Raw genomic sequence first — 27,640 nt, 5'->3', positions numbered from 1 at the left:
CCCTCCGGGCAGAGTCCGGTCCCGGCGTCTCCGGGACCCCTTTGGGTAGGGGGAGATGCCGTTGGGTCCGGTTGAACGAGCCCAGCTCCCCCAGCCTTTCCTCATTCCTTATGTTCTTGACCCCCGATCGCTTCAGCAGCCCGAGGGTGAACCGGAGGTTGTTACTGGTGCCAATCCCCGTTGCTGGGGCTGGTGACATTTGATGTGTTCTTTGGCAACCGAGGTGACAGGAGGGACGGCTTTTGGCAAGTTCACGCATCCCGCAGTAGGAATGAGGGGTTCATTGTCTGGGGGTTATGGTGCCCACTCATAGGGACCTTGACAGGCTGGAGAGATGGGCTCACAGAAACCTTAAGGAATTGGAAAAAATGCAAATGCTGTGTCCTTGGGGACACAATAACCCAAAGGACAGCAGAGGCTGGATGACGGCTGGCTGGAGTGCATCTGTGTAGAAAGGGACCTAGAGCTCCAGGGCAGTGGGGTGAATGGGACCGGCGATGTGCCCTTGTGCCAGAAAACGCCAGTTCTCACCTGTGTTAGCAAGGATGTAGCCAGCAGGTAAAGGAAAGGGAATACCTCGTTTGCGACACCAGATCCAAACCACTCTGGCCAGTCTGGGGGCTCCCTTATGAAAGAATTGCAAACAAACTGGAACAAGCCTGGGGAGGCCCTGGTGATGGTGGGGGGAGGCCAGGGCGTGTGAGGAGAGGCTGGGGAGCTGGGCTTGCTCAGCCAGAGATGAGGAGGTGAAAGGGGATCCAAGGGCCTCTCCCCCTGGCCAAAGGGGTCCCAGAGATGCCAGGGCCGGACTCTGCTCAAAGGGGCACAGCAGGAGCCCCAGAGGCACTGGCACAGAGTGTCACATTCAACTCTGCTTGCATGATACCTCAATTAGACTCTTACTTCTGCAGCCATAGTTTAAGTAACTTTGCAAAATCTGGTACTTGTCTGTTAATAAGATGGACAGTAGAATATAAAGACCTCTACACTTGGAAAAACTATTTTCGAATAACTTCAGAGGCAGCAGTGTGGGCGGGCTGCTGAAGCCAGCGATTTCAGCTATGTCGCAGTCTGTCAGTGCACAAACCAGCACTTCTTATGACAACTCAGTGACTTTTCCATGGCCAGTGTGATTTTGAGATTGAAAAATCTTCTACTGGCTCACCTACGTTTAAGGTGGAGTTTGTACCGGCATAGTTAAATCCAACATGATAACGAGTATTTCTGTTTTGCTTGCTTCCTCCCTTTGCATGTATTTCTTTGTTCTAGTCCAATATTTTAGCGTACCCTGCAGGCTCATAATATAGTCAGGAAATGTTGTTTGTGGGGGTATATTTTCATTTGCAGCTGCAAAATAATGACTTAGTGCCTTTGTTTCTATGTCCCATGGAGCTTGTAGCATCAGGTGGGAGTATGAGCGAGTTCCGCATTCACCACGATGTCAATGAGTTGCTCAGCCTGCTGCGCGTTCATGGTGGGGAAGGAGCTGAAGTCTACATTGATCTTCTGCAGAAGAATCGAACGCCTTACGTTACCACAACTGTCTCTGCGCACAGCGCGAAGGTAAGCATCGATGTACTGTAATCACAGCTGAGATGTGTTTCAGACATTATGGGGGGGCTGGCAGGACTCCTGTGGTGGCATGCTTCCTTTGATAGAGGTTCCACCGTCTCTGAGAGCACAGTTCTCCCTAAAGAGAAATTAAAGATAAACGTTCCTCAGTGTGATTTTTCTTGGCCAGTCATGTGTACTACCCTTTCCTTACTCTACTCTTCTGTGAGATAACTTGACTTCTGTGGGTGCAGAGCTGGACGCATGTTGGGAGGGGTAATGGCTGTCCCAAGTTTTTCTGAGAATAACGGTGAAATCATGTTGGCATTGGTAAAAAAGGGGGGTAATCTGATCTGGAATCTCAATTTTGGGTATAAAGTAGAAAAATTGTATCAGGAAAAACGTAAAAACCGTGCATCTTGGAGAGACTGGTGGAAGAACATGGGAAGTATTGTTAGAACTGGGGTGGGAGGGAAGGTGAAAGAAGGAGCTTATTTTATGTCTGTGATGGTCATTTCAAATTTTAATTAGAGGGGTTGTCCTCTGGAGGAATAAACGAAATGAGAAATAGTAACTATGTGAAATGCAATTATATTAACAATACCTGACTTTTTTTCTGAATATCACCCAAGTCTTAGGGATTAAAGCCTGACACTGTCATGACCAGGCATACTTCTGTGGTCATAATACTGCTTTTCATTGTCATTTTTAAAACCAATCTATCAGTCAAGCTGTAAGTGCTAGAAAATTGCTATCTCTGTCTGAAAGTTCAGATCTTTGTAGCCTGAACTGCATGTTTTCTCTAATTCCCGTCTTACGCATCATTTACACTGACAGCTACAGTTCATAGACTTGTAGAAGGATTTAGTAGGAGGCAGAGCTGGAGACCTGCAGTCCAACCCCTTGTTTGCAGCAGGGCCAGCATCATGGCTACAGCAGACTGCTTAGCTGCATTTTGAAGATCTCCAGGAGATTCCTCCATCTCTCTGGCCATGTCCCAGGGTCACTGCTCTCTGCAGAAAGGACTGTTCCCTAGGGCCAGCTGGGATTTTCCGTGTCGCAGGTTGTGGCAGTGCCTGTGGTACTTTAGCTGTGCCCCTTGGCGCAGGGTCTGTAACCTCTTTGGACAATGGGTAGTACACCTCACTGTCTCTATGGCTCTGCACTGGACTCAGTCCAGTTTGTTGATGTCTCCTTTGCTGGTGGGGCCCCCAAAGTGGACTCAGATGTGGCTTCATTAATGCCAAATCTCGTAAAAACCTGCTGATACGAAATTCTATTGCTTCAGACTGAGCATGTGCAAAGTGAGCCCTGCTACAGATCGTGTGCTTACCTTCATCTTTTCTCTCCTGCAGTCCCTCCTCCATCACCTGAAGAGCCAGGACTCCCACTCTCCTCCAGCATAATTATTAGTAGGACACCAATGCTGCAGCATTCAGTCCAAAACTCATTCCCTGAAGTACTTTGGCGGCAGCAGCAGCCTGCATCTTGTCTCCATCCTTGCACAATGCTTCTCTTTTGAGTGCTGTAATAATAATATACATTAATCTTTTAATATTGATGTGGTGTTTTACAGGTAAAAATAGCAGAGTTTTCTCGAACTCCCGAAGACTTTTTAAAGAAGTATGATGACCTGAAGTCTAAAAATACAAGACATCTAGATTCTTTAGTTTATCTACTGTCAAAACTCACCGAAGACAAAGAGGTTTGTTTCTCCTTTAGAACTGGAGGTGTTATAACTATTCAGCAGTAGCAACAATGCAATGATTTTAAGTACAGCATGCTTTCTGATGATAATGTTCAGTGAAATGTATTGAAATCAACAGATAACCAGTTCTACCGTTTACTTAATTATTAAAGCACTACTGAGAATTACACTCCTCTTGATATAAACAACTAAGACACAGGAAACTGAGACAGAAAGACCTGTGGTCTGATTCAGCACAACTGTCTTATGGCCATATGTTTTTTGCTTTAATGTGTGCTGACCAGCGTTAGCAAAATATTTTCTTTTTTGTGTATGTACAGACACTCCAATATTTGCAACAAAATGCTAAAGAAAGGGCAGAACTTGCAGCAAATGCAGCAACCAGTGGCAGCACAAATTTTTCCATTCCCTCGTCTACTTCCAAGATATCTCTGCAGGAGCTCGAGGAGCTACGGAAGCAGCTGGGCAGTGTAACAGCCAACTCCAGTATGCAGCAGGTACTGTCTCTTCCCACGCTTTGGGCACAAAATCTTTCCCTTCTGCTCATGTGTATAGCTGTACTTTTAACTTTTATCATCTAGTGGAATTATGAATGTTCTGATCTGTGCAGATAGTCTAAATTATCCTTCAAAATGTATCAGTCAGATTATATTAAATCTTTATGCTATTCTTAAGAAAAGTGGCCTTTTTACGTCAGTTAAGGTAAGTCATGTTTAGGCCACGACAGTTCTAACTGACAGAGGTTAATGTGATTTCGTTTTTCCATTTCAAACAACTGCTTTAAGCTGTGCTGGCGTTTTCCTTTTCTGCCTGTGGCAATGCTTGCTCAAGAGCTCAGCAGCCACTGTGGCGTGTCGCTATCCTTGCTTTCTGCTTTCTCAGATAATGTGGGTACGATGCCTCACATAATTGTTCCCCAAGTGGACACATCCATTCCCTCTGCTTAGCTATTTGAGCTCCCAAAATAAATGCTGCAAAGTGATCCCAAATACAAAAAGGAAGAAAAAAATCTGCTGTAGAAGTAAACTGTATCATTGTAAGACACAGCCTTAGAAGACAATTAAGCAAGTGTTTCGTTATCAGTAGGCTGGGAAGTAGGAAGTGCAAAAGGGTGATTATTACTTAAATCCCAATTTCTATTTCCTATAAACGTTTGTGTAAGTAACTACACTGTGGTGGGTTGACCTTGGATAGCCACTCTGTCACTCCCCTTGCTCAACAGGACAGGGAGGGGAGAAAAATATGACAAAAACCTTGTGGGTCAAGATAAGGGCATTTTGGCTGCACAAGGCACAGGAGCCACTGTGTATGGACAGTTATTTGGACAGAGGTGAAAGAGTGATAACTGGGGAGAAGGGAAAGAAGAAAAGATGTTCAGAGATCTGTAGTGAGTGAGCAACTGGACGATATGTGCAAATGCTTCCATTTAAAATTTTGCAGCTTACCTTTGTCCCAGAGATTTGTTTCTGTTCTGCCTTCTGATGACTGGTCAATAAAATCTAACAGGGGACAAGCCTCCAGGCTCTGAATGTGTGACTGTTTCTCAGGACGCTGGCCTGCTTGTGGATGCTCAGAAATCACACGCTGGGGTTTTCTCCGTCTGCAGTCTCTGTTGTGGCAGTCCTGCACCCTCACTCAGTGGATGCATAGAATCGTAGAATCAATTAGGTTGGAAACGACCGTTAAGATCATAGAGTCCAACCGTAAACCTAATACTGCCAAGTCCACCACTAACCCACATCTCTTAAGTGCCACGTCTACATGCCTTTTAAATGCCTCTAGGGATGGTGACTCCACCATTCCCTGGGCAGCCTGTTCCAATGGTTGACAACCCTTTTGGTGAAGAAATTCTTCCTAATATCCAATCTAAACCTCCTGTGGCGCAACTTGAGGCCATTTCCTCTTGTCCTATCGCTTTTTACTTGGGAGAAGAGGCTGACGCCCACCTCACTACAGCCTCCTTTCGGGTGGTTAGATCTGTGTCTTGTTAGTGCGCTGGGTCTGTCTGCAGTGGTGAGGTGTGTGCTTCACTCAGCTGCTCACACTGCGGCACCGCTGACCCTGTCTTGGCCACACGGCAGCATCCACATTCATGATATGTCCTATCAACCTTTGCTGTTGAGCTCTCTAGCTGTGGCTGTATGTAGTTTGTTACCTGTGCTGGCTCCTCAGCAGATGTGCAGTTACCCTTCAGACTGTGAAGATCTCTCTGTGGCGGTGGCTGAGCAGAGCTAACACCTTCCAGGGAACACCCTCCCATCCCTGGTGAAGGTGATGACAGTAGATAATGCATCTGCCACCGAGTCGGGAGTTTGCTGTGGTGGTCAGATCACTTCAGGCCATCGACGGCTAGAAGAATGGACCCTCCATGTTCAGTGTTTTGGGACACATCTCTCAGCTTGAAGGGCTGTACATGCACATGATGATGGAGAATTCAGATCCTAAATGGAGCGAGTCCAAGCCCTTCCCCCTGTCAGGCAGTGGAGAAACCAGCCTTGTTGCACATACATTGTGAAATATATTTCTGCACAGACTGTTTGCCTGACTCATCCAAACCCTTCATAGATGATCTGAGTCAAGTGGGTGATTTAGATCATGAAGGGAAAATGAATTTCCAGTAGGATAATTGATCTTTTTTAGAATTTATGTGCAGACTTGCTAAAAGAAGAAAGAAGAGCAAATGGTGTTCTCTGGGACGTGCAGTTCACAACCAAAGGAATTGAAATGGCAATGCAAGCCAATTAATGCAAGCCATGCAGCCTCCCTGCTGCTCCGTTTATACTTTCTTCAGACTTAAGGAGCAGAAACGCTGATAAAAGGCCCTAACGGACAGGTGCTCGGGGCCGTTGAGTCAGTAGGGCTTTGTCAACTCACAGAGCTGAAATCTCTTGACCGACAGTTTCCAGTAGCACCGCTTCCCAAGAGAACTGTCAAGTAATCATAATAATTACAACTGATTTATTTCTCTGTCTCTCTTCTAGAAGCCAGGTTGTGCACTGGCACAAGCCCTGGAGTGATTGTTCACACTGTGTTAATGAACGTGAAGGTCTCACTTGAGCCGCTCTATTTGTGATCCTTGGAGCACCATGTTTGTTCACCGGACCTGGAGGATAGCTGCCAGTGTTTCCACAGATTTGGTGGCACTGGTGAGAGGAACCGCTGGGGTTGTCCGGTCCAGCCTCCCTCTCACAGTAGGACTGTCACCCACACTAGATCAGGGCAACTATCATTCTGTCCATCTGAGTCCTGCAGCCCTGCAGGAGGGAGATACCCCACCTCCCTGATGACCCCCCCATGGCCTCTCCACCTTTGCAGGAAGAAGGGTCTCTTCCAGCCTGATCTCAATATCTCAAGAGGCCGCTTGTGTCCGTGGCCACCTGAACCTCCTGCCACTGCTGAGAGGAGCTTGGCTTCACGCACTGTCTTCGTACTTAGCCTTCCTGTAGTTGCAGGTTGCTCTTAGACCTTCTGTGGGCCAGACCCAGTAAAGCCCGGCTCCTCCTCCTTGGTCATGTACTCTTAAGTCCAGTGTATGCCCACTGCTGCCCATCTGCCCCGGCGCCAGGGCTGTAGTGCAGGGAGCCCTTTGGTGCAGTTGGCATTTACCGAGCACGAAGACGAGCTCTTTCTCTGCCTCGATGGGTGTGGGCACTGTCATTGCTTAAGATGCCAGATGCAAGTTCATCAGCATGACAATGCCAAACTGTCACCCTATCCCGTGCACTTTTAAGTGCCAGGCTGACACCTGAGGGCCGTGTTTTCTATCCTGGGAGTTTTTTATCCAGGCTGTCATTGAAGCCTGTAATGGCAATGATCTAAATTTTAAGTTGCAGAGAGAAGGTGATTCATGCCCCTGAGACACATGCTTTGTCACTGGTGCCACAAGTGCCGTGCGATCTGCCCTGTGATTACTTGGCACTGTCAGAGGGATCATCCAGTAACCTTTCAGTGGTTGCAGTTGCTGCTTGGACCAGGTTTGGCCCAAGAATCGTTGAGGTGGTAAAGGTTATGTGTTCCCTTTCAGGTAGCCGTGTCCTTTGTAGCCAAAACTATGTCAACTTTTTTGAACTCTGCCAGTTAACAAATTCACACTAGAGCTGGTTGAACTCCAACAGAAGCTCCCTGCTTCTTGTCAGCTGAGGGAATCACTAGTGAAGAAGCACCAGTCCCTCAATGAAGACAGTCTGCAAGGTCCTGCACCGGGTTTGGGGCAATCCCCACTATCAGTAAAGGCTGGGGGATGAAGGGATGGAGAACAGCCCTGTGGAGAAGGACCTGGGTATATTGGTGAAAAAAAATTGGACATGACCCAGCAATGTGCACTTGCAGCCCACAAAGCCAACCATGTCCTGGGCTGCATCCAAAGCAGCGTGACCAGCAGGTCGAGGGAGAGGATTCTGCCCCTCTACCCCGCTCTGGTGAGACCCGTCCTGCAGTAGTTCCTTCAGCTCTGGGGTCATCAGCACAGGAAGGACATGGACCTGTTGGAGCCAGTCCAGAGGAGGCCACAAAGATGATCTGAGGGCTGGAGCACCTCTCCTATGAGGACAGGCTGAGAGAGTTGGGGTTGTTCAGCCTGGAGAAGAGAAGGCTCCGGGCAGACCTTAGAGCAGCCTTTCAATACCTAAAGGGGGGTTATAAGAAAGACAGAGTAAGACTTTTTATCAGGGCCTGTAGTGACAGAACAAGGGCAGTGGTTTTAAACAAAAAGAGGGTACGTTTAGATGGGATGCTCCATCCCTGGCAGTGTTCAAGGTCAGGTTGGATGGGGCTTTGAGCAACCTGAGCCAGTAAAAAATGTCCCTGCCCATGGCAGGGGAGTTGGCCTGGATGGTCTTTAAAGATCCCTTCCAACCCAAACCATTCTATGAGTCTATGATCTGGTCTCATTTTGGCAGTTGGAGGCAGGAATTACTTCATGTCTCTGAATCTTCAAGATGTAACTTCCATGTAGTCCATGTCGCTGAACTAGCTCTACTTTATAGTACCGTCTTCCATCCACATGTGCTGTTGTGATCTTACCTGGCTCTGTTACCTGTCTGGTCTCCCGTACTTAGCACTCAGAAGCTTTTGGACTTAGATACTTAGTCTGCTCTCTCGTAAGTATACATGGTTCATAGAGATGTTGTGATGGTGAGGTCCATGCTTTATGGAGCTTTTCTTCCAACTCATTCTTCCCTGCCATTTGGGAAGATACGATGATGGCTGCCCTTCTCCTATGCAGAAGCTTGTTCATACAGCTATGTTGCGTAGGTCCAATGCTATAAGGAGATCTTCTGTTCCAGGTCTTCCTTTAAGGACCTGGAGCTCAAGAGGATACAGAAAGTGCACATGATGTTTTCATCTTTTAGCCAATGTCTGTGTGTCCAAATTGAGACGGACGAGTAAACTACTATATACTACTTCAGTGGAGGAGTATTTTCTCACTATTTGGGTTTAAGATTTATAAAGGAGCGTTACCATTTAAGGCTGGGCTGACACTTAAAGCGGGTGGCAGATGCTCTCTATTAACCGCTTCCTTTCCCAGAAGGGGAGGGAGAGGAGAAAAGGGAGGCAGGCTTATGGGTTGGAAAATCAAAACAACTTTAATAAAACAATAACAGTAAAAAAGAGTACAATAATACTAATACTACTAATAATAGAAAGAAAAATACACAAAACTAGTATTGAGCTTCCCAATGATGATTATGGGATTACATGCGACTGTGTCTCTCAGTGGTCACGTGGCAGGGTGGGCACTTGAATGTCCCAGACTGGACTCTGCAGCAGACAGTAACAGAATTCAGGAATACACGGGTCAGAATTGGAGGCAGGAGAGTGAGCAGAATCCCACATGGATGCCAGCCATGAAAGAAAGAGTACTGACCCCCATTATCGCTCAGCTTTGTACTGAGTAGCCACATGTGTGGGATGGAATACTTCTTTTGTCAGTTTTTGGTCACCTGTCCCGTCCGCAGCTTCTGCAGGTGTGACCATTTTCCTCCTCCCAACCCAAGGACCATAAGAGAGCCCACAGTGACTCTGGTTCCCACGGGAACAAGCACAAACGTGGGCCTTTTTGCATAACAATCCCACTGCTTTAGCAACAACTGCAAACATCAAGCACTATCAACTCCAAAAGCAAGTGCTGCCTGAAAAATGTGTAGTCAGCTTCAGAAAGTGCAGTTACTTAGAAGAAACTTAACTGAAGGAAAATCTATGGAAAAGAGAATTGGTCCTGTTTTAGCCAAACCAGAACAGGGAGTTCAAGTTATTTACTCATGTGAAGGACTCTGTCCTACGCTGAGATCTGCAATTTTCTGTGAAGTTTAGTCATCCTTTGAATTGCTGGCAGCTTACTTGATGCTTCATCCTTCTCCATGCCCTCCTATGAGAGTCCTGTTTCTGTTAGGGAAGCAGAAGAAATTGAGGTCCTTCTAGCAGATCACACATATACAGTGTAAGTAGGAATGTAGTGTTGCTTTGAGGTGCCTCTCTGACCTGAGGACATAGTCCTGGTGTTACGCCAGTGGCGAGGCTGCAGCAAACACGCCCGGAACCAGTGATGCTTGAAGGAGTGGTCCACAGCTGATGCTTGTGTGAAGGATTTCAAGACCCATCACTGGGCAGCTCTGAGAATATGCAGACTGTCAGGGGCCAGGCACAGTGTGCAGCAACTGTGACACCAAGCTGGGTGGGAGTGTCGATCTGCTGGAGGGTAGGAAGGCTCTGCAGAGGGACCTGGACAGGCTGGATCGAAGTGCTGAGACCAACGGCATGAGGTTCAACAAGAAAAAGTACCGGGCCCTACACTTTGGCCACAAAAACCCCCATGCAGCGTTACAGGCTGGGGGAGGAGTGGTTAGAAAGTGGTCAAGTGGAGAAAGACCTGGGGGTGCTGGTCGACAGCCGGCTGAACATGAGCCAGCAGTGTGCTCAGGTGGCCAAGAAGGCCAGCAGCATCCTGGCCTGTATCAGCAATAGCGTGGCCAGCAGGACCAGAGCAGTGATCGTCCCCCTGTACTCGGCACTGGTGAGGCCGCACCTCGAGTGCTGTGTTCAGTTCTGGGCCCCTCACCACCAGACAGACCTTGAGGTGCTGGAGCGAGTGCAGAGAAGGGCAGCGAAGGTGGGGAAGGGTCTGGAGCACAAGTCTGATGGGGAGCGGCTGAGGGAGCTGGGGGGGTTTGGCCTGGAGAAGAGGAGGCTGAGGGGAGACCTGATTGCTCTCTACAACGACCTGAAAGGAGGGTGTAGTGAGGTGGGGTCAGTCTTTTCTCCCAGGCAACTCGTGGCAGGACAAGAGGGCATGGTCTGAAACTCCACTAGGGGATGTTCAGGCTAGAAATGAGGAGGCCTTTCTTCACAGAAAGGGTTCTTAGGCATTGGAATGGGCTGCCCAGGGAGGTGGTGGAGTCACCAACCCTGGAGGTGTTTAAGAAAAGACTGGACATGGCACTGAGTGCCATGGTCTAGTTGACATGGGGGTGGTAGGGCAGAGGTTGGACTCGATGATCCCAGAGGTCTCTTCCAACCAAATTGATTCTGTGATTCTGTGAACTAGCTCTCACATGTAAAAGTGCCATTCTTTAAGACGCAAAACTCACAGGTATGTTTGCTTCCTTCCCAAATTCCTCTGTCCTCTGAGACCTCTTATGAGAGGAAAGTAGAATGACCCTGCGCATATCCCATTTCACATACACATCTGTGGAGCTTAAGAAATTGTACTGTAAGAATATCCCCCATGTTTGTGCTCTTGAGGCCCTAAATGTTCATGTAGGTTGTACATCTCACGGGCCTCTCCAGTTGCACTACGTTTAAATTAGTGTCAGAGACCTGGAGCCAGGTGTGGAAAGTTTTTCAGTCTTTAAGGGCTCACTTCCTTCACTGACTCCTATTCAGAGTAAAAAACTCCGTGATTTTCCAGCTATCTGTGGGTGGATTATCTGGATTGTATTTGGCACATAGCTACTCGGTAGGCACTCCGCAGAAGCCCGAGTTCGGAGGTGTTTGTTAGCCTATCCACAAGCGCCCCTTGAATAAGATATTACTGCTTACTGCTTCTGGAAGGAGTTTGCTGCCTGTCACATGGTGTGCTTTGCAAACTAGTAAGCTGCCTGATGGTTGTGCATGTCCCCACTCTGATCCCATGTGTGCTTTAGCACCCAGGCTGGTGGAGAAGGGTGCAGAAAGGCGTTATTTGATGTACCCACCAATAAGAAGGCCCACTGTATAAAAAAAAAATCACCTCCACAGCACTAAGACCAATAGACTAGATGGTATTAGGAGACCAAATCCTACACCAAGCTGCTGAAACATCAGCTATTCTACTTTCTTTTCTGAAGTTACCGGTTTACAGTCAATTCAAAATTTCTTGGTCTTCTGAAAATCTCTTTTTTTTCCTTCTTTCTCTCTTTCTCTTTTTCCAACAGCCTCTTGAACTTACACGAAAAATCCTCCGAGATAAACAGAACAAGAAGAATTCTGGTCAGCCCATTCCAGTATTTCCATCCTGGGTGTATGAGAGACCTGCACTTATTGGCGATTTCTTAATTGGCACCAGTTTGAGCACTGACACAACAGTACCTATAGGTATGTGATACACAGGGAAGATTGCATTAACTTTTTATGTTTTGTACTTGTTCAGAAGTGCTGTTCAGATTTTGTCACACTCAGGATAAAAGCAAAACTTGACTCCTTGCACTCTGCAGATGAAGAGCAGGGTTCAAAAACAAAAACCCCAAACCAAACTTATTTTGTTCCTGTACTGAATTCCAGCCCCACTGTTGATCCATGGGATCTCATCTGTTCTGAGTTTCCTGGTCCTTTTTCTCTCCTGAGTCACAGCCTTCACAAAATCTTACTATAGGAGTATCACATCTGTATTCTCAGCTGGAAAATCTGTAGTCGTACCTGACAGGGAGTATTCATCAATCCATCCAGCTCAATATCCTCTCCAGTAAGACTATAGCAACCTCCCTAATTTGCTGTCTCTCTCCTTGCCAGAGCAGCAGAGGACTAATCTCTCCCTGTTGTATTCTAGCTTTAGGCTGTGTATAATTTCTTATTCATAAATTAGATTTAAGAACTTTTTTTTGGAAGAGAACAGCTGAATTAGGAACTCGTGTTTCCATTCCCCAGAACTGTGGAGGCTCCCGCAAGAAACCTGTAGCTTTTTCCTGATGTGGATTGGGGCTGCGTCTAAGGGGGACATGAAAACAATGGAGGTGCACTTAAATAGCTTGTCCACCAGTGCATTTCTGCCAGGGCCTTTTGGGATGTGCTGTGAGGGTATGTTCCTAGCAAGCTCAGAACCATTTGTTCTCTCCCATACGATCCTACAAATGGAGAGCAATTGTTACCTTGTTTCATGAGATAAGCTTTGCTGTAGTTAGTGTTGTAGCCACTCTGTTCCCTGATCTTCTGGTGCACTTGATTATATTTCGGGTTGAATCCTTGATGCTTCTTGCGTCTGGTTTGTAGTTGACTGCACCATTCAGAGACCCTACAGTTTGCAGTTCACCTGCAGCTTTTGCTGGGCTAGCATTTCTTTGTGTTTGTATTTGAACTGTTTTCTTGATATTTGAATATTTCAGTGGAGGGAAGGTAGGGGGAGTTGTTGACAAGATTGGAGCTCCTCAGGTCCAGTATAACTGGGCCCTTTTGGGTGGAATAATGAGCAGCACAAGCTGTAGGTGATGTTTTCTTGGCCACAGATGTCGGATGTATAGCCCTTGGTTTGCTTTGGGTATAAATGAGCAAAGGATTCTGTTTTCCTGAAAAGCAGGATAGACGATTTTGGAGTTGACCCTAGTTCAGTTTTTTTTCTCTATATCTTGATTCAGCTTTGAGTGATCTTCCTTTGTTCTCTTGGAATTGTAGTATGTCATCCTTTCAAGCTTCGGGTACTAGACTGAAATGATATGAATGGGCGATCAGGTAGTACTATGGCATGTTCTGATTGTGTTCTTTTTTTGTCTTCTCTTTGAAAACAGGTACCTTGCCATTAGCCTCCCAAGAATCCATGATTGTGGAGGACTTGCTGTACATTCTGATCGGTGTGGATGGAAGATACATCACAGCACAGCCTCTCGTAGGCAGGCAGAACCGAGCGTTTTCAGTCGATCCAAACTTGGACTTGTCCATCAAAGAGCTGGTGACCAGGATTCTTCCTGTAGCAGCAAGTTACTCTGCTGTCACCAGGTACCAAGCTGACTTTTGTCAGAGGAAGATGTTCTCTTTTGAGCATCAGGTTGTAGAACAGAGAATCTGTCATTGTGCAGATGTTAACTTTCAAGCTTAATTTAAACCTGTCGGGATATAAAATAAGAATGACAGTTTCTTTGAATTGGTTTTAGCTCTGTTTCTTTTTGATGGCTTTCTTCTCTGTGCTGCCAGTTCACTTTTTCATTCACCTTACCTTCGCTTTGTCTGAACTCAGTCTTGTTAAATTCAGGCAAAGTGCAAACAGGATATATCTGCTTATTCTGGCTTTTCTCTTCCCACTCTGCTATGAATTTCTCCATGTTTTCTGCTTTTTGCTCTCCTCTGGGCATCCAGGACTGAGACAACTTTTGTGTGCTTCTGAGCAGGAGAACCTACTGCTGCCTAGTTTCTCATAGCTACCTTAAGTAATTATTAAAAGGTCTTAGTGTAAGGTACAACTCACTAACAGCAGGTGTTTGTTATATAGATGTCTGCGTTTGATTCAGAGTCCCTGAAAGATCAGCAAAGAGAAAGTAGCATTTTTAGGTGTGATTCATCCAATCTCTTTTACATGTCTTCTTCCAGATGATATGACTTGTGTTCAGAAGCATCTGTCTCTCTCCGCTAGCATGTGTGGAGCAATCTAAATCTGGTCAGATGAATCCATGCTGTGGCATGTGGTATCGGAAACTAGGAACTGTGCTTTCCCCACATGTCTGGGTGCACATTGCTTCCTTTTGAGATCTTTTCCTGTCCTCTAATCTGTTGCTTATGCGAGGACAATCTCCTTGAAAGTCCTGACTCTAGCTCTTTACAGAGTAGTTTTGCAAATAATTCTAGTTCCCCTGCAATTTGAGAGAAAACGTCTTCCCACAGCTTTCTGTACTCGGTAATGTGGTGATGGGAAATAGGCAGGAGGACACAGAGCAAATGTGGAACTTGAAACTCCAAATGAAGACTGGCGCGCTTTCCAACACACGATCTACTTGTGTGCTTGTACAGTCTTCTGAAGATAAAATTCTTGAAAATTATGGAAGGTGCCTTGCCTGAAAGAGTTTCCATTTTGCTTTTTACAGGTTTATAGAAGAGAAATCTTCCTTCGAGTATGGACAGGTAAATCATGCTCTGGCTGCTGCTATGCGGACTCTAATCAAGGAGTACATGATACTAATTACCCAGCTGGAACATCTTCAGAGACAGGGACTTCTGTCCCTGCAGAAACTCTGGTTTTATATCCAGCCCACAATGAGGACCCTGGAGATTCTTGCTGCACTTGGTAAGTCTCAAAAATACAGTCATTGCATTTTGACAGGTGCATGGTGCTGGCTTCTGAAAACTGTACAGAGTAGCAATACAGGCAGGGTATGTGTCAATTTAATTTTGTGTTATATTAAAGAAGAAAGTGAAAGGGAATTGTACTTGTCAGAGCACTGCTCTTTTTTGAGACCAGTGGGCTCTGGGGCTGAATCTGCCCTTCAGATCTGTCATGAGGCTAGTCCGTACCTTTTACCTTCACAACCTATGCCCTTTGGATCAGTTGTTTCTACCACTGCTATCTCAGTTTCTTTCCAAATTCCTCTCCAGCTGTGTATGGATATATAACCACAAACTGATTCAGCCAGAAGGAACCCCAGGAAGTTTCTAGTCCAACCCCTTGCTCACAGCTACAGCAGATTGCTCAGGGCCGTGTCCAGGCGAGTCTGGACAATCCCCAACGATGGAGATCTCCCACCATTCTGGGCCCTTTTTCATGACTTCACCACCCTTTTTGTTTCTTTCTCTGACTCCAACTGGAATTGCCCTTCTTGTAACTTTTTGCCTTTTGATATTGTCACTGTGCTCCTCCAAGAGGAATCTCACACCATCTCTTCTAGAACCATCCATTGGATAGTGAAGGAATGATGTTTGACAACCTCCATCTTCTTCTCTTTTCTTGGCTATCAAGCCCATCTCCCTGAGGCTCTCCTTGTATATCCTGGGCACCAGTCCCCCACCATCTTCATAACCTCTGCTGGACTCTTCATTTTGTCATTCATACTGGAGACCTCAAACTGAATGCTGTGTTCCAGGTGTGGCCTCACCAGTGCTGGGCAGAGAGGAATAATTTCTGGCAGCGCAACCCTGGGTGCAGTTGGCATTCATTGCTGCAAGGACATGCTGCCAACCCACAGTCAGCTGGTTGTCCACCAGGACCCCCAGATTGTTCTCTGCAGTGCTGCTCCTCAACCAGCCGGTCCCAGCCTCTGTCATTGCATGAGGTTGTTGGTCACAGATGCAGTTACCTCAATAATTTTGGTTAAACTCTTTGGCGTGAGAACGTTTGTGCATTTCTCTCTACTCAGCCCAGAGAATTTATCTGGACAGAAAGTACAAATTTGACTATCAACCTACCTAAATCCTGGTGTTCGAGCTATATGCATGCCTACCTCAGTGTTACGGTCGGGAACAGAAGTGCTTTTGAGATCAGAGATTTCTCAAGCAAGTCACTGAAGTGTGTGTTTCTTCCATTACCACCTGGAAACTGGATCTCTGTACAGTATCCCCTCAGTGCAGGAGGCTTTTGGATTCTGAGCCACCATGCACCTTGTGTCTACCTGAGATCAGTTCTTCTTCCCTGGAGGTCTGGGTTTGGTTATTGCTTTTTTAGATTGTGGATCATTTTGGTTTTCGTTTCAGGACATTTTGGGATGTAAGCTTTTGGTTGTGTGGTGGTGGAACAGCCTTGCAGCTTCACAGCAAGGGTCTACAGCTGACATGGAGATCTGTGACTTAAGGTGGTCAGCGTCTTCATTACATTTCTTCAACTGCTAACTTCATTACTTCATTACGTTTAACAGCATAGCTTGTGCAATTAATCTGTGTGAGCTTTGTGTCTTATATCTATATTTTTAAATTTTAGCTACTTCTGTGGATAAAGGTGAGTGTATGGGAGGATCAACCCTGAGCTTACTCCATGACAAGACTTTCAATTACACGGGGGACAGCCAGGCCCAGGAGCTGTGCCTGTATTTAACGAAGGCAGCCAGCGTGCCTTATTTTGAAATTCTGGAAAAGTGGATATATCGAGGCATCATTAATGATCCATACAGGTAAAGAACAGTAAAGGAATGAAAATGAAATGCAAAAGTTAAGGAATACTGTTCGGGTCTTCGGCTTCTAATTTTTTAGTGCACCCACCCCCCTGCTTATGAGTCTGCATAGCCTATGGCCCTGAACCTGGACTTGGACCTGAATTGTTTAATTCAGTGGTTATACAGTCAGAGGCACTCTCACTTGATTTATTTTTCCAAATTCAAGGAAATTATTTGCAAAAGTCAATAGCACAACAGTTCAAATATGCAGTCCACTCAAATTTGACCTTACTGTGCCTGTCCCCCTTTAAGTATTCTCCTCTCACATCCTCAACTTCTTCATGACAGGGGTGAGCCCTCTCCTTATGGGGCACGGGTGTGATAACTCGGTGAATCTGTGTTAAATGTAGTCCACTAATATGCTAATCTGATATGAGCTAACAACACTCTCTGAAGTTTCTTGGCTTTTGTAGAATAATTTGAAGCATTTTGCTGTGTTTAATAGTCTATGCAGCATTTTTGTTTCCCACATTTTCAGAATCCTAAGGGGGGCAAAACTCAAGATAAAATAGCTAAAATTAATGCCTTCCTGATGTTTAGAAGGCAGAGAAAGGCCAGCTTCGTCATCTCTATGCTGACAATCAAATAATGTTTAGACTTGGTTTGTGAACCCTATAAAATTCTGTTTCTGTCATAATTGATTTCAGATTAGCAGAAACACTCTGCATAATGCTTCTTCTCTTACTACAAATACAGACTAATTTCAGTTCTTGACTGGAATGTATTTTCATGAGACCTTATTTCTGATAGATGATATTACCAGTTTACAGGTCAAAAAAAATAATCCTCATTGTACCAATTCCTGCTTCTAAACATGTGCTTTAATTGTTCAGTGAGTTCATGGTGGAGGAACATGAGCTGCAGAAGGAGAAGATTCAGGAGGACTATAACGACAAGTATTGGGATCAAAGATACACTGTTGTTCAGCAACAGATTCCCTCATTCTTGCAGAAAATGGCTGACAAAATACTAAGCACAGGTAGGTAAAGATATGCTTCTGATGTAGGAGGAATTTGGAGACAAGCGTTACCATTCTTTGTGTAAAGATAAAGTAAATATCGTCATGCTTTGCCAGTTTATGGCGTTGTCCAGCCAGACTTCTCAGAGGAATTGAAGAATCAGATTTTAAAAGAACCCCAAATTCTATAAATAAAACATCATGTGGAAGGAGTCCAGCAGCAAGGGGAGCTGTCTGTCTTACTGCTCTGTTTCATGGGTACAGGTTTCTAGCAGTAAGCTAGATGGAGCTAGACAACTGAGGTTTGAACATGCTGAGTTTTAATTTGGGTGTTTAAATGAAGCAGGCAACCTGATGGCTACCATTGTTCTCTTCCATAAGTACAAAACCCTCCAAAAGCTATTTCTGAAGTACAGCACCAGATCTTCAGAGTTTCTGGCTCTCTGCAGAGATGTTTTGCCACCACTGGGAACAAGACCATTTCTAAATCTCTTCTTAAATGTGATACTATGTGCCTAATTTAAAATTCTTTATCATCTTTTGAAAGGTGTCTAAATCCTTTCCAGCTTTCAGTAGAACTTAATGCAAATACTTCACAGCATATCTTCCCCTAGAATGTAGTGGTCTGAAAGTTTCCCTGTTGTATGTACAGTAGGTATGAACATAGGTCATTCTTTCTTTTTGCTTCTAGGGAAATACTTAAATGTTGTGCGAGAATGTGGACGTGATGTTACCTGCCCTGTGGCTAAAGAGATCATCTATACTTTAAAAGAGCGAGCATATGTGGAACAAATAGAAAAAGCATATAACTATGCTAGCAAAGTTCTTCTGGATTTCCTAATGGAGGAGAAAGAGCTGGTGGCTCACCTAAGGTTTGATTTATCTTACTAAATGCATGTTAAATAGATTAGTTCTGGTAGTGAACCTAAGTTTTTGAAGTTAGCTCTCTTTTCTTGGGATGTTATTAATGCATTCTCTCTATTTCCATTGGAAAGGTTGACCTGAAAAAATAAGATTTGGGTTTTTTTCCTGAAGAAAAAGAAAAGAAAAGCGTGAAATCATAGAAATGCTGGGTGGAAAGGATGTCTGGGAGTCTCTAGTCCAATTTTCTTGGAAGGCTGTTGCCAAAACTAGGTCAGGGCAGTTGTGGCTTTGTCCAGCCCAGTCCCAAAACCCGCCCTCGGGTATGGACATACCCCACCTCTCTCACTACTTGTCCCACAGCTGCACGTCACTCCAACCTGGGAAAGGAGTTTCCTAATATCATCTGGTATCATCAAGAAGAATTTAATGTGAATAAGAAATAGTTTGATATTAAGCATCTCACCAAATATATGCCATGGTTATTGTTTATGCAAACATAGGTAGTTGGAATAGAGTAAGTATATTAGCCCCAAGTTCCACTACAAGGTTTTTCTTAACGTTGTCCTTTTTTAAAGTTCATTTTAATAACCAATATTTTGATTCTGGTAACACATTCAGCCAATAGCAAATGCAAGTGCATTCTAGCATGCAAACTCCAGCTTCCTTGTGTGAATCAAGCTTTTAGTTTATTACTATCTTCAGAAAACGCTAAAAACGTGAATCTTAACTATGCAGAAGACCAAGACAGCAACAAATAGATAGGAAACTGCAGTTGACAGCTGGTTGTAAGATAGTTTGTAATTGGTCTGAGACCTAGTACCAGAAGTTCTGCATCAAACCAGTGATATGGTGTGAAAGAAAGTGGTCTGAGCTTCATGGGACAAACCTGTGAAGTGACTTGCACAAGAAGATGCCCATTGGGAGACATAAACTGGAGCAGTAATGGCAACTGAAGTGAATGTGCCTAGCAAGTCAGGTGGGATTGCTTTGGGCTTGCTTTTTACTAGGTCAGGAAAAGTTGTAGCCACAACAGAGGTGTCTGCTGCAGACCTGGGAACACTACGGCTCCAGCTGAGAGAGGCTGTGGGAAGACCTGAAGATCTATGTTTCCCTCCTTTGAAACTGCTATGTGCCTTCCTGTCCTGTGAAAACCACCAGAGAACATGCCTTGTTTCATGAAAGGTTACGAGAGCTGTCTGAAACCTGCCAGTCATTAAGGAGATTCTTCTGAGCCTTATTAATGGCTGTCATCCTTCCAATTCTTCTTTGCTTAATAGGACTGTTCAAAAGACACTGGCTTCCAAAGTTCTGGTGGCAGGTGTCCTCTGGTGGGCCCATCTATCACAATGTAGTTTCACATTAAGGTGTTGCTCAGCCTCTCCAGCTGGGGTTGATGTCTATGACCTCCTCATCTTCAAAACAGACTCTCTGCTAGATCATTCAGCAGCTGTCCTGTGTATATGCAATCTGCTGGGGTGCAAGTGCAGGGGCAGGTGATAGAGGAGGAAGCTATTGAGCTTCCAGCGCATGTGTGTGCTTTGAGCTCTGAAGTGGGATGGTTGTGACCAAACCCCAGGGACCTGTGACAAAAACCCACTTCTCCTCAGTTAAGCGGCAGTACTGACTCTCTCTCTCCACCATCCTAGAAGTGTTGGTTGGAAGGGACCAACAACCTCGACAGATCTCTAGTTGAACCTCCTACTTGAAGTGGGATTGTGACCACACTAGGTCAGGTTTTTATTTGGGTTTGTGCTCTAGGGTGTGTCAGCAGTAAGTATCTCGCTCCCCTACATGTTGTGTCCTCAGTTAACCACTGACACTATCATGACTTCCTCATGAGTGGGGGGAGTCTTCTTGGTTCGAGAGAGTAATGACAGTCAGCGAAACAGGGGTGCTGAACATCATCCCAAATTGACAGTGATCAGGAGTCTACAGCCACATTGTGTTAAGGCTATGCTGATCCTATTTTTGCTCTGAAAACCAGTTACGATGTGTGATCTTTGGCCAGGCACTAAGTTAATCCTCAAACTCTCTTCTGAGCTATTTCCAAGCTCCTGTCCCACTACAGTTAACTCTCCCTGGTGCCAAGTGAAAATTAAAGCTTATGCATCCTACTATAGCGGAAGTCAACACAAGTACCTGGAGTACTTAAAAAATGAGCACAGATACTTGTTCGTTCAAGTCCAAGATTCTGTTCTGAATTGGCAACTGCCTCTTGGAAGGATCTGCACGCTGCGGAGGTGGGGTGTTGCTCAGGATAGCAGTATGAACCTTCACCCAGCAATGTAGTGCATACATTTTTTTTTCTAAGGTGCATTTTTCAAGGGAAAAAAGAACAGCAGCAACCCTGATCTGACTACACGAAAGCATCCTCATTGAGGTGGTAGGGAGAAGGGGACATGCATAAAAGACTAGTCTGCAAATTGGTTATTTATGGCTGTGTGTTCTCTATGAAGAGGAACATTTTGTGATCAGACCCAGCAGGCTGGCTGAATTGATTGCTTTTGTTCTTTTAGGTTTAATATGAGTTAACTTGGGCTTTAAAAAACATAATCAATTGTCCCTTCATTTTCTTGAACAGATCTATAAAACACTATTTCTTGATGGATCAAGGGGACTTTTTTGTTCACTTCATGGATCTCACAGAAGAGGAGCTTAAGAAGCCTGTAGACGACATCATAACTACGAGGCTAGAGGCTCTGCTTGAATTAGCCCTGCGAATGAGCACAGCCAACACAGATCCTTTCAAGGACGATTTAAAGGTAAGAGTGTATTTAAGCAGAAGATAATTGACTTTGAGCAGAAGGCCTGCGATGATTTGGGAAGATCTGTGTGCCTGTAAGAATCTGCTGAATATATAGTGAAGGAAAAGAAAATTGATGACTGTCCTTTTGTAGACCTTCTCTGGGTTAAGTCCTCTTTCATCCAGATTAGCAACTGGAAGCACCCACCCTGGACAAGGGACTTCATTTTCTTGCTGGCAGCTGAACACGGAGAATGTGCTTTTGGGTTGCCTCAGGTTGAGGTGGAAGCAGCAGTGTGTCTCTCATGCTTATTCTCAGCTTGGGTGCTCGCTTTGGAGTACAGGTGATTAGAAGTTCTCCCTGTTAACGATTGCGTATTTTTACAGATGTGAAGCAGCAGAGAAACTGTGCCTGTGGAGTGTGAGATCTGAATAGACTGTACAGAGGCTGAGGGCAAGGGAGAGTGATCACTGGAGCAGTGTGTTGTATGCTGATTGTTAAACACTACAGTGATACTGCTCTGGTGTCTGCTGCTCTATTCCAGATCATACCGTTCACTATTGCTTCCTAGTTTGGTCTGGTGACTTGAGAGCGGCTGATCATTTGCAGTTCTGCCACACGTCTTGTTGCTACGCAGTAGTTGTGAGTATCCTGTGGCTTCATTTTTTTCCTGCTCTTACTTTATAGATTGACTTGATGCCCCATGACCTCATTACACAGCTCTTGAGAGTATTGGCCATAGAGACGAAACAGGAGAAGGCCATTATCAGTGCAGATCCCACGGAGCTCACTCTCAGCGGTCTGGAAGCATTTTCCTTTGACTACATTGTTAAGTGGCCTCTGTCCCTTATTATAAACAGGTAAGGTATCAGTCCACTGAAGGAAAAAAGGCAGAAGCTTCTGCATGGCGTTGAAGCAGGTTTCCACACAGCAAAGTACTGGAAAGCCTGTATCTTTAAAGTGACGTTATAATTTGCTGACTACTAAGGAATGCTTTGGAGTTGTTGAGCCTTGCTTGCTCTACTTGTAGGCTGTGGAATATGGTTGTCTCTTCAGTAGAGCCCTACTAGACCGTATCTAAGGCATGCTTAGAAAGTCAAACTTTCGTTTCAAATGGTGGGAAGACATAGATCAAAGGATGCTTTCTCAGTCTGATCCCTGGTTTTACTTGTGACTGGTCAACCAGTTTTCATTTGTCCATGGCTTTCTGAAGTATCTCCCCCGAGAATATGAACTCTCACAAGAGGGGTTCCATGCAAGAATCAGACATTTCTCAAACGTGGAGAGTGGAAAAAAATGCACTTTCTGATATCCCTGGTTGCAAACTAGAAGGATGCAGGCTGTTGTCAGAATTGCTATAGCAAGCTATTTTGCATTTAATTGAGTTGTGAGGGACTGAATCGTTCGTTTTTCTGCAGGGATTTGCCTCCTGTTTCCCTGGAGAAACACTGGCAGACCTGCTGCTGTGAACCAGGGCAAATGCGACAAGCAGTGTTACACGAACAGGGTGACAGATGTGGAGTTGTTAAATACCAACAATTAGTTTGTCCCTTAATTTCCCCTTTAAAAAAATCAGTTGACACAGTGGGACTTTTCTAATGACGTGATACTTTTGAAATGATGTCTCTTTCCTTCATATTTAGTGTATTGACTCTAATGGTAGCTATGGAAGTGAAAATACTATTTGGTAAGGTTTCATGAACTGTATCGACTGGAGCTCTGTAGACACCTACACTGAAATGTCTGAATGCAGACTTGAATCCAGCCCCTGAAGCTATAAATAAGCATCCCCATCTGCTTCTGACAGTGCATCACTGGCGGGGTACTGCTGCCTGTAGCTTGGTTACAGCTTTTTCTTCATCTTTTTGGAAAATCCTGGTGAATTGTTTTGGTGATCGCAGCAGTCATAGTGCAGTGGGTACATGACCGCAGGCTTTCAGCCCTCCATCCCAGCATCTGTGTGAGTGACCTTTCTGCAGGTAGCTCGAGGGACTTGAAGGAGGAGGCTGGTGATGTACCCGCTGGCAGGAAATACGGAGGAGGGACTCCTTGGAGAGAAATTCTTTGGGATGGTTACAAACGTGGGATTTTTTTTCTCTTTGGTTTGAATTGTCTCAGTGCGGATCTGTGTATGTCTGAAGGCGTAAGGAACATATTGTGTAAAGTCTCTTTGCCTTTGAGCAGCCTCAGCCTTCACAGCTTAGTCTGTCAATCAGAACAAGGCTTAATCTGCATGGGTTTCTCCTTTCTTTCCAGGAAAGCACTGACAAGATACCAGATGCTTTTCAGACACATGTTCTATTGCAAACATGTGGAAAGACAGTTGTGCAATGTTTGGATCAGCAATAAGACTGCCAAGCAATTCTCCTTGCATTCAGCTAAGTGGTATGGCCTTTTTTTCTGCTGGATCAGATGTGAAGTTTAGGGTTTCCTTCTTGCTAGTTAGGTATGTCATGACATGGATCAGATCATTTTGACATGAAAAAGATCCTTACACATTTCTTACAGGCTGAGAGAGGTCAAAATGTAACATTCTGGGTTTCAGTCTGCTCAATAACCTTTGTGCTGCTCAGGTCGTTCCTCTTGTTGGCATGAAGTTTTGAAAAGGAGAAGGTGATCTTTAGGGTTAGCTCATTAAAACCTGAACAGTTGCTGCAGAGGACATCGTCTTCATCACTACTTTAGCATCAGCAAGATTAGTATGGACCTCAGTAGTTTAAAAGCAACATCCCTCTCTTCTGACCAGACTAGTAGGACTCGTGACCTTGGCACAGCTTGGTGAATGTTTGAGGTTTTGGTGTGATACAAATTTAATAAGGCAAAATTGGTGGGCTGTATTCCCTGAAAATCATAGAATCATAGAATGGTTTGGGTTGGAAAGGACCTTTAAGGGTCATCTAGTCCAATCACCCTGCCATGAGCAGGGACATCTTCAACTCGATCAGGTTGCTCAGAGCCCCATCCAACCTGGCCTTGAATGTTTCCAGGGATGGGGCATCTGCCACCTCTCTGAACAACCTGTGCCAGTGTTTTGCCACCCTCATAGTGAAAAATTTCTTATATCTAGTCTGAATGTACCTTCATTTATTTTAAAGCCATTATCCCTTGTCCTGTCGCAACAGACCTTGCTAAAAGGTCTATCCCCATGTTTCTTATAAGCCTTATTTAAGTACTGGAAGGCTGCTCTAAGGTCTCCCCGGAGCCTTCTCTTCTCCAGGCTGAACCACCCCAACTCTCAGACTCTCTCCATAGGAGAGGTGCTCCAGCCCTCAGATCATCTTTGTGGCCTCCTCTGGACTCGCTCCAACAGGTCCATGTCCTTCTTGTGCTGAGGACCCCAGAGCTGAAGGCAGTACTGCAGGAGAGGTCTCACTAGAGCAGGGCAGAGGGGCAGAATCCCCTCCCTCGACCTGCTGGCCACACTGCTTTGGATGCAGCCCAGGATACGATTGGCTTTCTGGGCTGCAAGTGCATATTGCCTGCTCAAATCGTTCTATCTTGTTCCATCTGTGAGGGTAGATTTTAGTCTTTGGATCTGCACTCCAGGTGCTGGAGGCACCTGTTCGGAGAGTGAGACAGACCCCAGAGTTGCAAGGTCATACCTTCTGCCTTGCCAGTGACACTTTTTTGTCACAAGGTGACCTCGGCTGCCTTGGCACTGACCTCAGCCAACATGATTGTAGCTCTGGTTCTCCTGTAATCGTAGAGCTGTTAGCAGAAGAGACTTGTGAGGGTCTCTAGTCCAACCTCCAGCTCACAGAATGACTCTGATCAGCAGGGGACAGGGCAGCTGTGGTTAAAAACTCCTAGAGTGGGTATCCCCCACCTCTCCGGTGACCTGTCCCAGTTTGCTGAAGTCAGTTCTTAGTTGCCGTCACAGAGCCTGCATAAATTAACACTGAAAGAACCTCTATATAATCCCACCATTCTATTTTTAACATGAAATTGAATTAAATATCCTAGGTAGCAGGTGATTTGATTAAATATTTGGATCCCCTGAACATACTGATGCAAGGCATAGAATATTTTTAAGTGTTCATTCAACAACTAAGGCTGGAAAGAAACATGAACCATTTATCTTGTTAAATTTTGCCCTGCTAATGAATACCTGTCTCACTCGGTAGTTACACAAGTGAAATTGCTTTAATATTTAATATTAAAATTTTAGTTCAATGTAAGCAAATACTCAGAGTAATTGTCCAGTCTACAACAGGTTCTAAACTCTGACCCTAGTAATTGAGGGAAAGCCATTTGAATATGTGGAAAATAATCAGAAATGGTTTGCATTGACTTTGTAATCCCTCTCACACTGCAGCAGTGAATTTGCTAGGACAGAAATATTTAGCTCTACTTGACTGTGCAAGCCTGGTGATAGTTCTCCATGGCATTTGCTAGCTCTAAGTTGTGTGGGTGTGATTTCTCCCCTAGGTTTGCTGGTGCTTTCACACTGCGGCAGCGGATGCTGAATTTTGTACAGAATATCCAGTATTACATGATGTTTGAAGTGATGGAGCCAACATGGCACATTCTTGAGAAGAACTTGAAGCTGGTGAGTATGTGTGCCTGAGGGAAGTTGGAATGGAAGTCTTAAGTTAACAAATTGAATATAGGGAAAAACTGCCTAATTTCAGTTACTGCAAATGTCTGTTAATTTTGTTGGAAGCACTTAAGTATCTGGGAACTGTTCTTATCACACTGCAAAGAGTGCTACTCTTCTGCATCACCTTTCTCCTTTATTAGTCATATATCCCTTTCCTCTGCTGCATCCTCCTATTTATGACCAGCTCATAATCTGCACCCTGTTATGTAAAGGTGTTATTGTGCTGAACATCACCGTACACAGAAGAAAGAAAACTATGGAAAAGGAAGAAGGATGCAGGGTGCAAAGATCGTAAACAGGCCCAGACATCTTCAACTGATTCCTTGACTGACTTACAGTGTTCTTAAAAGCAAAGTCTGTGCTTTCTCTTTGATGGAGCGGCCAAGGACTGGCATGTTAGGGCTATCTGTTATAAAACAGGGCCTTCCTTATTCAGATGGCTATTCCACATGGGTATTCCCACTGCAGGTGGGCAAGGCTAGAGAACTTTTCTACTCCGGTGGTATCTGGGAGAGTCTAAGCTCACTTCTCACCGGTTTTTATGCCTGATGAGGGGGTATCTGGGCAAAGCATGCCTGGCATCATTTTGGTTCCTTTCACAGAGATGTAATGCCCTGAGCTGTGGGATTTTCCAGGTGTGTTACAGTATATTTCTGGTTCACTAATCTAAGTCCATGTCTTCTCCAGAAGTTAACTCTTCACCCTAGCAAGAACTGCAAGAATCAGTTTTTAGCTCCTAATGGGCATGTGAGATGCCTTTATTATCTCAGAGGGGAACACATTCTCAGCTAATGTCCTACCTGCCTGTTTTAAACCAAGAATGAGAAGTCATTGGGAGTTTACCTTTCAGAACAGGCTGGTCAGGAAGCCCATAAAGGTCTTCTCATACCTGGTTTCATTCATGTCAGATTTGTTGATTCCATCCTCAACAACAGAGAAAAAAATCTGTCACCAACAGATCAAGGGCTATTCTCAGCCCTTCTCTCCCTTCCTTTTTTACCTGACTATGGTAAAGATCTAGACTTTCGGGGCATACAGAGTTACTGTGGAAGTTCATTAGACAAGCGAAGGATGATGCTTGAGCACTGGCAGATCTAGTGAAAGCCACAGCAATGCTGCAAATATATGTTGTCTTCCTTGCCATCAGCCTGGGCCCAGCCCATAGCTTCTTCGCTCCTCAGGAATGTATGCTGGGGCCAGGGCACTGGTTGCCTCGCCTCTCAGCACCAGTAGACCTGCCTGACTGCTGCTGGTTTCTGGCATACAAACAAGTCTTTGTGGGAGGAAAAAGAGAGCGGGGATGGCATCTTAGGTTACTTCTGCACTGGTGCCTAAAACAAGGGCAGAGACGTAGGCAGTCTGCTCCACCTTACATAGCAGATATCTCCACTGGGTCCTGTGCAGTGCTAACATACAATCATTTTGTGTTCTTCCTGTTTCAAGTGTTTGCAGCAGTCTGGGGAGGGCTGTATTGTAGCTATTTTCATAGCATGAGGCTGCAGGGATGCGTTGCGTTGGCCGGGGGTATGTTGTTAAGGTCTGCCAAAGGGCTCAAGGATACAAAGCTTGGTGGAATAGTGTTGGAGGGCTTTGCCAAGGGAGGGAGTCCGACCTGCTGCCATCTCCTCCATGCCAGGAGGCAACTTGAGAAGGCCCTTAGAACGTGCTATCCCTGAGCTTTGTATGACGATTGTCTTGGCGTATGGCACTCAGCACAGGCAAAGGCTGTGCCAGGCAGTGAACTTGTGTTTAATTAAAGCAGATGATCAGTGATCCATTCCTCAAGGTTTCTTATTTTGCAGCGTAACATCTGTGATGGCTGTAGTCTTTTTCCTTATCCCAAGGGACACTGCATTCCTCATGGTCCTTCTCAGCTTCCTTACCCACTGTGGTGCTGCT

General features: G+C 45.2%; 1 protein-coding gene across 1 annotated transcript in view; it reads left to right on the top strand.

Annotated features, from left to right (window-relative positions):
• Window positions 1–1,386: 1,386 nt before the first annotated feature.
• The window catches only part of TUBGCP2 (tubulin, gamma complex associated protein 2), a 37,691-nt gene continuing 11,437 nt past the window's right edge, over window positions 1,387–27,640 (top strand). The window contains exons 1-13 of the mRNA XM_009696374.1: window positions 1,387–1,563; window positions 3,128–3,256; window positions 3,580–3,756; window positions 11,671–11,830; window positions 13,234–13,441; window positions 14,521–14,720; window positions 16,344–16,533; window positions 17,409–17,554; window positions 18,225–18,405; window positions 20,979–21,159; window positions 21,829–22,001; window positions 23,398–23,526; window positions 25,570–25,690. Coding sequence (XP_009694676.1) covers window positions 1,387–1,563; window positions 3,128–3,256; window positions 3,580–3,756; window positions 11,671–11,830; window positions 13,234–13,441; window positions 14,521–14,720; window positions 16,344–16,533; window positions 17,409–17,554; window positions 18,225–18,405; window positions 20,979–21,159; window positions 21,829–22,001; window positions 23,398–23,526; window positions 25,570–25,690 — 2,172 coding nt within the window. The remainder of the gene's footprint in view (window positions 1,564–3,127; window positions 3,257–3,579; window positions 3,757–11,670; window positions 11,831–13,233; window positions 13,442–14,520; window positions 14,721–16,343; window positions 16,534–17,408; window positions 17,555–18,224; window positions 18,406–20,978; window positions 21,160–21,828; window positions 22,002–23,397; window positions 23,527–25,569; window positions 25,691–27,640) is intronic.

Source organism: Cariama cristata, unplaced genomic scaffold (assembly GCF_000690535.1).
Source record: "Cariama cristata isolate BGI_N322 unplaced genomic scaffold, ASM69053v1 scaffold4803, whole genome shotgun sequence".
Taxonomy (NCBI): domain Eukaryota; kingdom Metazoa; phylum Chordata; class Aves; order Cariamiformes; family Cariamidae; genus Cariama; species Cariama cristata.
The sequence above is the reverse complement of the archived record's forward strand: the minus strand, read 5'-3'. Positions and strand labels throughout refer to the sequence as shown.